The sequence below is a fragment of the Onychostoma macrolepis genome, chromosome 03 (genome assembly GCF_012432095.1).
Source record: "Onychostoma macrolepis isolate SWU-2019 chromosome 03, ASM1243209v1, whole genome shotgun sequence".
Classification (NCBI taxonomy): domain Eukaryota; kingdom Metazoa; phylum Chordata; class Actinopteri; order Cypriniformes; family Cyprinidae; genus Onychostoma; species Onychostoma macrolepis.
The window spans coordinates 49,767,606-49,780,433 of NC_081157.1; the positions used below are offsets into that span (position 1 = coordinate 49,767,606).

General features: G+C 41.9%; 1 protein-coding gene across 6 annotated transcripts in view; it reads right to left on the minus strand.

The window, feature by feature from the left end:
* LOC131536081 (uncharacterized) overlaps nucleotides 1-12,828 on the minus strand; it is a 124,903-nt gene that overhangs the window by 11,287 nt on the left and 100,788 nt on the right. For all 6 annotated transcript variants that reach the window (XM_058768765.1, XM_058768767.1, XM_058768768.1 and 3 more), the window contains 3 exons: nucleotides 8,654-9,097; nucleotides 5,708-6,139; nucleotides 432-863 (listed from right to left, as the gene is read on the minus strand). In XM_058768765.1, coding sequence (XP_058624748.1) covers nucleotides 432-863; nucleotides 5,708-6,139; nucleotides 8,654-9,097 — 1,308 coding nt within the window. The remainder of the gene's footprint in view (nucleotides 1-431; nucleotides 864-5,707; nucleotides 6,140-8,653; nucleotides 9,098-12,828) is intronic.

The following is a 12,828-nucleotide window of genomic DNA, read 5'->3' on the forward strand; positions in this document are numbered from 1 at the left end:
TTTTACTATAGTATGGTTCAAAATAACTTTAGTATATACTAGAGAGATTTTACTACGGTAAATTTGCTATAGTATTTTTCATGTGGGTATTTCCACAATAATACATAGAATAAAATTATTAATCTATTGAATCTACAAAGATGCCCCATAAATACACCCATAATTTGTGCTCAAACATCTACAGATATGATGAGTATTCACTCTCACAGTCAGCTGTATCTCACCCTGAACAACAACTGAGCTTAGATTTAGCCGTCGACACAAGAATGAGATCAGATGCAGTGAATGGACAGAATGCATCACTCTATAGCAAACACTGAAACACAACAGAGCCTCTAATCTAAACACACTCATTAAGACCAGAAAACATGCTCCAGCTTATGCAGAAATCATATTTCACAATAACTGTAAGTAGCCAGAGATTTTCTCACCTCAGCTGTGAGATGTAGGGCAGACACTGAAGGAAACTCATCACTTCTCTCTCTTCCTCTGAACATCTTCTCAGCTCTACTGGTTTCTTCTCTGTCTGGAGCTTCAGCACTTCCAGGAGGACGGAGATCTTTCTCTCTGAGAGATCTATGATCCATTCATCAGGTGACTGGAAAACTGACTGTAATGCTGGAAGATAACTCCTGCCTGTTTGAGTCTCATAGTTCTTCACATGAGAGCAAAGATCCAGCAGGAAATCACTCTGATTATGAGGATTATAATCAAAAGGGAAGGTTTTGTAGCTGCACACAGATGACAGCAGAGTCGAGAATCTTGTTCCTGTATCTTTGTCAGTTTCTTCTGCAGCAACACAGAGATTCAGCAGCAATCTGACTGAAGACATCCTTGTTTCTTTATTAGAAATGTTCCAGATCCTGATAATACACAATCAAGAACCAAACACTTCATTAATTTGAGTAATATACAGCATAACAGACACAAATAGATAATTCAACAAGAAGACCCAGGGCTCATATTTGATAGTTTTAGCTGAAATGCAGAGCAATGGCATGTTATTTGTGCAAAGTCTGTGTGTATGGAGGAGGAAGATGGGGATTTTCTTGGATGTGCCCAGTCTTACGTCTTAAGGCCCGTTCACACCAGGGTGGGGCTGGATGATATGGCCAAAATTTATATCACTATATATTTCTTAATTTTAGAAACGTAATATTTTATATATTTGACGTAATTCCGATATCAATATGAACTATTTTAATAAGCCTCAGAAAAACTGTTAAATAACTCGCACAACAGACGTCTGTAACTACAAACTTCTGAAAAATGAATTTGCCAAGTCTATGAAACCTCCTCCTATAAAACTACACGACCAGTCAAGTTATTGAACAGTAAGATTTTTAATGCTTTTTAAAGAAGCCTCGTCTGTTCACCAAGCCTGCATTTATTTGATCCAAAGTACAGCAAAAACAGTACAATTTTGAAACGGTAAATAACTGTTTGCCATTTGAATATATTTTAAAATGTAATTTATTCCTGTGATTTCAAAGCTGAATTTTCAGCATCATTACTCGTCTTTAGTGTCACATGATCCTTCAGAAATCATTCTAATATACTGATCTGCTGCTCAAAAACATTTATTATTATGTTGAAAACAGCCGAGTAGAATCTTTTCAGGTTTCTTTGAAAGTTCAGAAGAACAGCATTTATCTGAAATATAAATCTTTTGTATGATTATATCCTTGCTAAATAAAAGATATATATATATATATATATTGTGACGGGAGGAGCCAACGACAGACACAGTGGGTGTGGCGTCAGGCCTCGGAGAGGCTTTTTATTAACAAAATAAAGTGTCCAGGGAAAGAAGTGTCCAAAATAAACAGGGGGTCTGGTGTCCTCGTCGTGCTGCGGGGCTCGTGAAGGAGGGCAGTGTTCCAGGAGGGGAAGGGTCCAGGGAAGGGGCGGAGTCCGGCGGCCGCACGCGCTCCCACTCGGGTCCGGGGCGCGAGGGCGGCGGCTTCATCACAGCGGCGGCTCTTACACGTCGTCCACGGCCTTTGGTAGGACTTGTACGGCCCGACATCCTGGTCCGACGGCCGTAATACGGGTGCGGCTTTCGTCCGGACCGCGGGTTCGCAGCTCACGTCTTCAGTGGCGCGATGTCCCTCACGCACCCTTCCTGGACCCACGAGGACACCAGCGTGCATGCACGGGGAAGAGACCGGTCTCGAGGAGAGGCGCTGGGCATTTAACAGCGGCGGTGATGAGGCTTCATTCAGTCCAGCTGTGCCTCATCACACGCCGCCAGCCCGCGTTGATCCCACGCCTCCTCTCATCCACCCACTCCAGTCGGGAGCCTGGTGAAGGCGGCGAATAAGGGACGGGTGGTGATGATGATGAGGGGGAGGGCCACCGATCCGTCACATTCCCCCCCCCAAGCGACATCCCCGTCATCGGTCGCCGCCCACGCAGGAGTGCTACCTTCCTCAACCAGGCTCCATACGGTCGGAGTGGGCGGGCAGGGATTCCTCTCGGGCGATCCTCCCTCTCGCACCGCGCCGGAACAGGGACAGAGAAACCGGTATTAGTCGACAGCCTCAACCAACCACAGGGTAAGATGACAAGTGGGGAAACGTCACTTACCCCTTTGGTGGTTGGGAGGCCGTCTCCGTCGTTTCTCCGTCCCACGCGCTTCTCCACGAACTTTTGCGGGCGAGAGGGGATGACGTCTTCAGGTGTTGCCCAACTGCGCTGTCTAGGCTCCGCCTTGCCCGCATTCTCCACCACTGTGACGGGAGGAGCCAACGACAGACACAGTGGGTGTGGCGTCAGGCCTCGGAGAGGCTTTTATTAACAAAATAAAGTGTCCAGGGAAAGAAGTGTCCAAAATAAACAGGGGGTCTGGTGTCCTCGTCGTGCTGCGGGGCTCGTGAAGGAGGGCAGTGTTCCAGGAGGAAGGGTCCAGGAAGGCGGAGTCCGGCGCCGCACGCGCTCCCACTCGGGTCCGGGCGCGAGGGCGGCGGCTTCATCACAGCGGCGGCTCTTACACGCCGTCCACGGCCTTTGGTAGGACTTATGCGGCCCGACATCCTGGTCCGACGGCCGTAATACGGTGCGGCTTTCGTCCGGACCGCGGGTTCGGCAGCTCACGTCTTCAGTGGCGCGATGTCCCTCTACGCACCCTTCCTGGACCCACGAGGACACCAGCGTGCATGCACGGGGGAAGAGACCGGTCTCTCGAGGAGAGGCGCGCTGGGCATTTAACAGCGGCGGTGATGAGGCTTCATTCAGTCCAGCTGTGCCTCATCACACGCCGCCAGCCCGCGTTGATCCCACGCCTCCTCTCATCCACCCACTCCAGTCGGGAGCCTGGTGAAGGCGGCGAATAAGGGACGGGTGGTGATGATGATGAGGGGAGGGCCACCGATCCGTCACATTCCCCCAAGCGACATCCCCGTCATCGGTCGCCGCCCACGCAGGAGTGCTACCTTCCTCAACCAGGCTCCATACGGTCGGAGTGGGCGGGGCAGGGATTCCTCTCCGGGCGATCCTCCCTCTCGCACCGCGCCGGAACAGGGACAGAGAAACCGGTATTAGTCGACAGCCTCAACCAACCACAGGGTAAGATGACAAGTGGGGAAACGTCACTTACCCCTTTGGTGGTTGGGAGGCCGTCTCCGTCGTTTCTCCGTCCCACGCGCTTCTCCACGAACTTTTGCGGGCGAGAGGGGATGACGTCTTCAGGTGTTGCCCAACTGCGCTGTCTAGGCTCCGCCTTGCCCGCATTCTCCACCACTGTGACGGGAGGAGCCAACGACAGACACAGTGGGTGTGGCGTCAGGCCTCGGAGAGGCTTTTTATTAACAAAATAAAGTGTCCAGGGAAAGAAGTGTCCAAAATAAACAGGGGGTCTGGTGTCCTCGTCGTGCTGCGGGGCTCGTGAAGGAGGGCAGTGTTCCAGGAGGGGAAGGGTCCAGGAAGGCGGAGTCCGGCGGCCGCACGCGCTCCCACTCGGGTCCGGGCGCGAGGGCGGCGGCTTCATCACAGCGGCGGCTCTTACACGCCGCCCAAGGCCTTTGGTAGGACTTGTACGGCCCGACATCCTGGTCCGACGGCCGTAATACGGGTGCGGCTTTCGTCCGGACCGCGGGTTCGGCAGCTCACGTCTTCAGTGGCGCGATGTCCCTCTACGCACCCTTCCTGGACCCACGAGGACACCAGCGTGCATGCACGGGGAAGAGACCGGTCTCGAGGAGAGGCGCTGGGCATTTAACAGCGGCGGTGATGAGGCTTCATTCAGTCCAGCTGTGCCTCATCACACGCCGCCAGCCGCGTTGATCCCACGCCTCCTCTCATCCACCCACTCCAGTCGGGAGCCTGGTGAAGGCGGCGAATAAGGGACGGGTGGTGATGATGATGAGGGGAGGGCCACCGATCCGTCACATTATATATATATATATATATATATACACACACACACACACACACACACACACACACACACACACATATATATATATATATACACACTGTGTGCAGAATTATTAGACACGTTGATATTCTGATCATATTTTTTTTCCCAAGAACATTTTACCAATTCCAAACCACATCAATCTTAATAACTACTATTAATTTTGTATTTAATCATTTATGAGTGATATATAATTGTCCATGAAGGCTGGAAGTGAAAAACTCCTTATATTCAGGTGTGCAGAATTATTAGGCAGGTTTTAGGCACTGATGAAATGAGAAAATTATTAAATCCCCATGAGAAATATTCAAAACTAATGCAATACAGAAATTGCAAAGTTAAGACATGACCACTGGACAGCAAAATGCAGTTTTAGGAGCTCATTTTTATTCCATCTCCTAACCTGAAGAGTCTGTCTTGCAGTATTGACTAAAAATGAGCTCCTAAATTTTTTTTATAATTTTTGATAATCGATAATTTTGACCCATACAATGTATTGCTGGCTATTGCTACAAATATACCTGTGCTACTCATGACTGCTTTTGTGCTCCAGGGTCACAGATGGCTGTTGTGCTGTTATGAGTGAACTAATTTCGTTGTATTTTCTGCAATGACAATAAAAGGAAACTGAACTGCAGTGGACTGACAAAATCACAAACACAGAGCTTGAATGAATTTGGTCAACTGCAGATTAATTAGGGGTTTATTCCCTGCAAGCAACAGCTATAAATGAAGACAGACAATTCATAAGAAGTGAATGCGGTGAAAGTGATGCATTAAGCCCCGTTCACACTAAGAACTATAATTATAAATATAACGATACTAGCGTCCACGCCAGCGAACAATATCGTCTGTTTACTCTAAGCGCACGTGCCTCTGCCGCTTTAAATTCTCGTTCTCGTTACAGCAGGATGGATTCTGATTGGCTGTAAGTATAAGTATAATTAATCATATTGATGACTGACGCACATCATCATGACTAGTGTTAACAGTTAACGTTTATTGTCAGCTGCATTATTCAGCACATGTACTCTGATAGCATCTGCTGGTGAGCTCTCACTCTCACAGTCAGCTGTATCTCACCCTGAACAACAACTGAGCTTAGATTTAGCCGTCGACACAAAAATGCGATCAGATGTAGTGAATGGACAGAATGCATCACGCTATAGCTAACACTGAAACACAACAGAGCCTCTAATCTAAAGACACTCATTAAGACCAGAAAACATGCTCCAGCTTATGCAGAAATCATATTTCACAATAACTGTAAGTAGCCAGAGATTTTCTCACCTCAGCTGTGAGATGTAGGGCAGACACTGAAGGAAACTCATCACTTCTCTCTCTTCCTCTGAACATCTTCTCAGATCTACTGTTTTCTTCTCTGTCTGGAGCTTCAGCACTTCCAGGAGGACGGAGATCTTTCTCTCTGAGAGATCTATGATCCAGACATCAGGTGACTGGAAAACTGACTGTAATGCTGGAAGATAACTCCTGCCTGTTTGAGTCTCATAGTTCTTCACATGAGAGTAAAGATCCAGCAGGAAATCACTCTGATTATGACGATTATAATTAAAAGGGAAGGTTTTGTAGCTGCACACAGATGACAGCAGAGTCGAGAATCTTGTTCCTGTATCTTTGTCAGTTTCTTCTGCAGCAACACAGAGATTCAGCAGCAATCTGACTGAAGACATCCTTTCTTCTTTATTAGAAATGTTCCAGAACCTGATAATATAAATCAAGAACCAAACACTTCATTAATTTGAGTAATATACAGCTTCACATCAGACACAAATAGATAATTCAACAAGAAGACGCAGGGATCTAATTTGCTAATGTTTTAGTTGAAATGCAGAGCAATGGCATGTTATCTGTGTAAAGTCTGTGTGTATGAAGGAGGAAGATGGGGATAGGGCTGCAAAGGGGCGGAACATTTCTGGAAATTTTCCATGGGAACTTCGGAAATATTCCAAGTTTGAAACTTACCAGGAATATATGGGAATTTACGGGAGTTAATTGGAAATTTGGGGAAATGTATAAAAGTGTATCATATACAAACATTTTGTTTGATCATAGGCTCACAAGCATGCAAACTAATACAAATTTTGAAAATGACATTTTTGGATTTTTTGGGGGGAATCTGTGATGCTTTTTTTCAGGATTTATTGATGAATAAAAACTTATGAACAGTGTTTATTCAAAATAGAAGTCTTTTCTAACAATATAAGTCTTTACTATTACTTTTTATTAATTTAACACATCCTTGTTTTTTTAAAAAAAGAGAAAAGATATTGACCCCAAACTTTTGAATGGTAGTGTATTGTTAAAAAAGATTTGTATTTTAAATAAACGCTGTTCTTTCTTTTCTTTTTTACTCTTTATTCAAAGAATCCTGAAAAAAGAATCACAGGTAATAATAAATAAATATTAAGCAGCACAACTGTTTCCAAAATTGATAATAAATAAGCATATTAGAATGATTTCTGAAGAATCATGTGACACTGAAGACTGGAGCATTGATGTTCAAAACTCAGCTTTGCATCACAGAAATACATTGCATTTTAAAGTATATTAAAACAGAAAATCATTATTTTAAATTGTAATACTGCGCAATATTACTGTTTTGTTCTGTATTTGATCAAATAAATGAAGGCTTGATGAGCAAAAGATATGCAATGTTTAAAAACATTAAAAATAGTAATGTTTCTAAACTTTTGAGCAGTACTGTACTTCTGTATGATAACAGATAACTGGCTAGCAGAAGGAGCATAACAGCTTGAGCTAGTTTATACTTCATAAATTGTGAATGAAATAGTGCTAAACTCGCTTAGATTTTTCATATCTTGATTTACTGGCCAGCTAGCTACTGTACAAACACTTTTTAGTATTTACTAGATAAACTCGAATCAGAACCCCCACAGATCAAATACATTTAGAATATCAAAAACTTGTAGTCTTTGGGCTCAAATGCAGCAAGTGCTGCTTCAGAGAAAATGGAGGGGAATCCCTCTCTTTGGTGACTAGAGGGATTGTGTGCACGTTTTTGTGAAAGGTCAGGACATAGATTTGTATAATAACAAAGGTATGACAGGTATTACAAGGTGAAGGTGACATCTCAGGATATTGACCCATGTCCCCACTTTTCAAAACGCTTATAAATCACTCAGAATGAGGTTTTTTGGGGGAAAGTTGAAATGCACAGTCTCCTGTAAGGGGTAGGTTTAGGTGTAGGGCAATAGCACATACAGTAAGCACACTATAAAAACCATTACGCCTATGGAATGTCCCCACTTTTCACAAAAACAAACACGTGTGTGTGTGTGGGGGGTTAATTTTTAGACTTTGGTTTTATTATTATCTCACCTAAATGTTTGTTCAGTCAGTGTATTTGTTTTTACTATGGTATAGCCTAATTTACTTGCACAGTATATTACACACAGCACAAGGAAGTTTTAAATTTTGCAAAGATGGGGATTTTCTTGGATGTGCCGGTAAGTCTTAAGACCCGTTCACACCAAGAACAGTAACTGTTTTAATAATCGTCTTCATTCTATGAGATCAGGTGAGTCCGTACCAGAGCTATAACAACAGCAACAGCACAGAGCAACAATATCATTACAATCACTTTCAGAATTTGCATGTGTTTTATTAGTAAATATTTGCCCTGAGCTGCGCTGTGATGACTGTCATGCTGTAGTGTCCTGTACTGGAGTGTTAGAAAATTTACTACAGTAATGACTAAAGTAATTTGTCTACATTACTATAGTAGAATTACCACAGCAAATTACCATTCAATTTACTGTAGTACTTTTACTATAGTACGGTTCAAAATCACTATAGTATATACTAGAGAGATTTTACTACGGTAAATTTGCTATAGTATTTTTCATGTGGGTATTTACACAGTAATACATAGAATAAAATTATTAATCTATTGAATCTACAAAGATGCCCCATAAATACACCCATAATTTGTGCTCAAACATCTACAGATATGATGAGTATTCACTCTCACAGTCAGCTGTATCTCACCCTGAACAACAACTGAGCTTAGATTTAGCCGTCGACACAAGAATGAGATCAGATGCAGTGAATGGACAGAATGCATCACTCTATAGCAAACACTGAAACACAACAGAGCCTCTAATCTAAACACACTCATTAAGACCAGAAAACATGCTCCAGCTTATGCAGAAATCATATTTCACAATAACTGTAAGTAGCCAGAGATTTTCTCACCTCAGCTGTGAGATGTAGGGCAGACACTGAAGGAAACTCATCACTTCTCTCTCTTCCTCTGAATATATTCTCAGCTTTACTGGTTTCTTCTCTGTCTGGAGCTTCAGCACTTCCAGGAGGACGGAGATCTTTCTCTCTGAGAGATCTATGATCCATTCATCAGGTGACTGGAAAACTGACTGTAATGCTGGAAGATAACTCCTGCCTGTTTGAGTCTCATAGTTCTTCACATGAGAGCAAAGATCCAGCAGGAAATCACTCTGATCATCATCATCATCATCATCATCATCAAAAAAGAAGGTTTTGTAGCTGCACACAGATGACAGCAGAGTCAAGAATCTTGTTCCTGTATCTTTGTCAGTTTCTTCTGCAGCAAGACAGAGATTCAGCAGCAATCTGACTGAAGACATCCTTGTTTCTTCATTAGAACCAATGTCCCAGAACCTGATAATACACAATCAAGAACCAAACACTTCATTAATTTGAGACAACTCACATCACATAATACACTACTTCACATCAGACACAAATAAATAATTCAACAAGACGACACAGGATCTAGTTTGTAGGGATGTAATGATGAACCGTGAACCGGCTGAAAATCGATTAAAATATGTGACGATTCAAATCGGTTGAGATGCCAAACAAATCGCCATAAAGCTGGAAAATGAGTTTATATGAATGTATCTCTGAGAGGAACTGACTGTGTTAAGAAACATTATGTGCTATTTTTTTTTTTTCATCTTGTCTCTGAACGATGCATATTAAAGTAGAGTTCATAAGTGCAGCTCTGCTTTGTTTACAGCGGTAACCCAGGAAACACTAGCTGCGTCCCAAATGACACACTATACCAGGGCTGCCCAAACTCGGTCCTGGAGGGCCGGTGTCCTGCAGAGTTTATCGCCTCAACACACCTGCCGGGAAGCTTCTAGTATGCCTTGTAAGAGCTTGATTAGCTGCTTCAGGTGTGTCTAATTGGGGTTGGATCTAAACTCTGAAGGACACTGACCCTCCAGGACCGAGTCTGGGCACCCCTGCACCATACACTATACACTTATACACTACATACTTATGTACTTAACCATGTAGTGTATGAATTATATACGTTTATTTTGTCATTAATGATCTGATAGCCCCGCCCCCTTTATATAAATATACAGTTTAATTCAGATCGAAAACTGCTCATGCTGGATGTACGCTGAATCTTTGTATAGATCATGATTAAAATGCAGTGGTTGCCTCTCATTTTAAATGGAAAGAGACCTTAAAAAAGCCTTAGTTCGTTTACATGAAGAGATTTCTTTTGTGTAACTTATTTGATTTGGGGTTTGTTTTAAAATTTCAATTAATTTTTGTTGCATTTCAATTTCAGAAAGAAACGTGCAGCAATAGCCTAATAAAAGGACATCTTTTCATTTACTGTATAATGTATTCAATCTCACTTTGTAAAAAAAAAATCGTGAGAAAATCGAATTGTGAAATTAAAATCGTGAATCGGATCAGATCGAATCTGGAGTTGAGTGAATCGTTAAATCCATACTAATTTGATAGTTTTAGCTGAAATGCAGAGCAATGGGATGTTATTTGTAAGTCTGTGAGTATGAAGGAGGAAGATGGGGATTTTCTTGGATGTTTCCTGTAAGTCTTAAAGCCTGTTCACACCAAGGACAGTAACTATGTTTTAATAATTGTTCTCATTCTATTCCACAGGAACAATATCATTAAAATTACTTTCAGAATATTTTTTAGTCGTTGTTCAGTCTGTATTTCACAGCATGATGAGAAACAGTTTAGTCTGCTCGGAGATGTACTGAATGGACAGAATGCATCACTCTATAGTTAATAGGGCTGAACGATTAATGGCATTTGCGATAATATCGCGATACAAAAAAAAAAGGTGATTTTTCAACCACAGAGGCTGTGCTTACACTCCGTCACGTGACACGCGAGAGTAAAGAGGTGTGTCCGACTTGAAGATCGATCGGTGAATAACATCAGAGTACGGCGAGAGAAAGCATAATATATTAATATTAAGACACTTTCACATGGGATGCGGCAGTCGCGAAAGTCTAGTTCATTTTCAATGGGAGACATGCGGAAAGCAGCAAACCGCAGGCGGCGCGGAGGTGGAGCGCAAGCGGTGCTCCTGCACCCAAAATCATGCCGCTTCGCAGCTGGTAAATGATCATGGCATAAACGGATAATCAACGGCTAGCTGTGCATTAAACGATTTGAAAGCACGACGTGGAGGCGAAGAACCACCTGACGCGCAGCGGAGTGCATTCAGATCGTTTAATGTAGGGCTGAAACGATTCCTCGAGTAACTCGAATACAAAAAAATCATCGAGACAAATTCTTGTGCTTCGAAGAATCGTTTTAGTCTATTTACTAGGGATGCACTGAATTTTGGCCGCTGAAAATATATGCCGCACCGCTGCGCAGTGTTCAGGGTTCACTCTCATCACTGCGCCGCGTGACGCTCAATATTCAATATTCCGCTCTATCAATGTGCATTCTGCTCATTTACCTCATGCTCACCGGAAAAGCTAAGCCCGCTCAAATAACGCTTGATAAGAAGTTTCTATGTAGTATACTTGTTCCTGTTTGCAGTAGCGTTACTGTGCGGTGACATGCTGTAGTGCAGCTGTACTGGACAACGCTGGTCAAATCTCCTTCACTGATCTGCTCGCATGCGCTGATAATAATAACTTTGACAGGGTTTTTATATTTTTACACGTTTACTTGATATTTATGTAGGCCTACACAGAATCATCATTTCTATTAATTTCCCACTGATTTACGCGATCTGATGAGCATTAACTCATATTACGCGATCATATCTCTATGAATGAATGGCAGAGACGCTCGCGGTGATTTCAGCGTCTGCCGACTCAATGAGGACATAAACACACAAACAACATCTCCAGAACTGCTCTGAGAGTCACTTCATGAGCGTTTCACCGTTTCATTTGAGTAAAACTAGCGTCATATCATATTCACACTGGTATTCACGGCATCCCGTCAAAATAAAAGTCCTGTTTAATTTGAAGGCACTGCAGCAGAAATATATTACTATTGTTCAATGTACATATGCCTACTAGTACTACTAAAATTATGAAAACCTAATTTAAGGAAGGATCACACAACATTTCTTCCATGTTTTAATTTTAATAGTAAATCCCCTTTGTTTGCAAAAAAGTTTAATTTTCAATAATTTAAAGGTAAATAAAATTAATGTTTTATGCCTTCATTTGATAACCAGATACACAACATAATTTCTGAGAAAAAAATAAACCATTTCATAAGGCTATTTTAAGAATAAATAAAAATAAAACATTAGATGAGAGAAAATAAGACATAACTTTATAATTGTCATTTTCTTTAATTATAACAACACCTAAAATATGTTGCATGTAAAAAGTGTTTGTTTCAGTCACTTGAAGGGTGGGTACATTGTGTGCACATGATCAGGATGGTACCACCTCCGCTGCATTTTGAGAAAGGAAAAACCCTGTTTGCAGGACTATACATTTGGATAATTAGTCAACAACAACAACAACAGTTATGTCTGATTCTGTTGCACAGAACTTAATAAAAAAATAATACATTGATATTTAATATTAATATATTTTCTTTCAATAAAAGTGTGTTTATTTTATTGGCTTGTGTTTTTTAAATTATGTGTCATTAAAATTGAGTTAAATTAAAAAGTCTTACAAAACTACTTTATATTATTGAATAAAATAAATAATTATTACAAAGCAGTTTCGGTTTTCGATCAAGCACATCCAGAATTCTCCGTTTCGGCCCAGAATTTATTTCGGTGCATCCCTGTAACTGCGTAGAGTGCACTGTGTTTGCAAACACATGCTCCTTTAAAGGATTACACACACATGCAGAGAGACATTTAAGAGGGTTTATTCTCCAAATGTTGCTGAAAAATGTGTTAATAAATGTTGTGTGTATGGACTCTTGTTTTTGTTCCACGTTAGCTTCCTGTCCACTAATGTTTGCCTCTTACAAAAGCCACAAATCCTTCTAAGAAGACAGTAAAGGCTCATGTCACGCCTGAGCTGTAGTTAGGCTGAAACTTGAAAGTTAAGTTGCACAATGTTTAGGTTTTATTATTATTTTTTTATTACTATTATTTTGATTTATGTCTTAGTTTTAGGTTG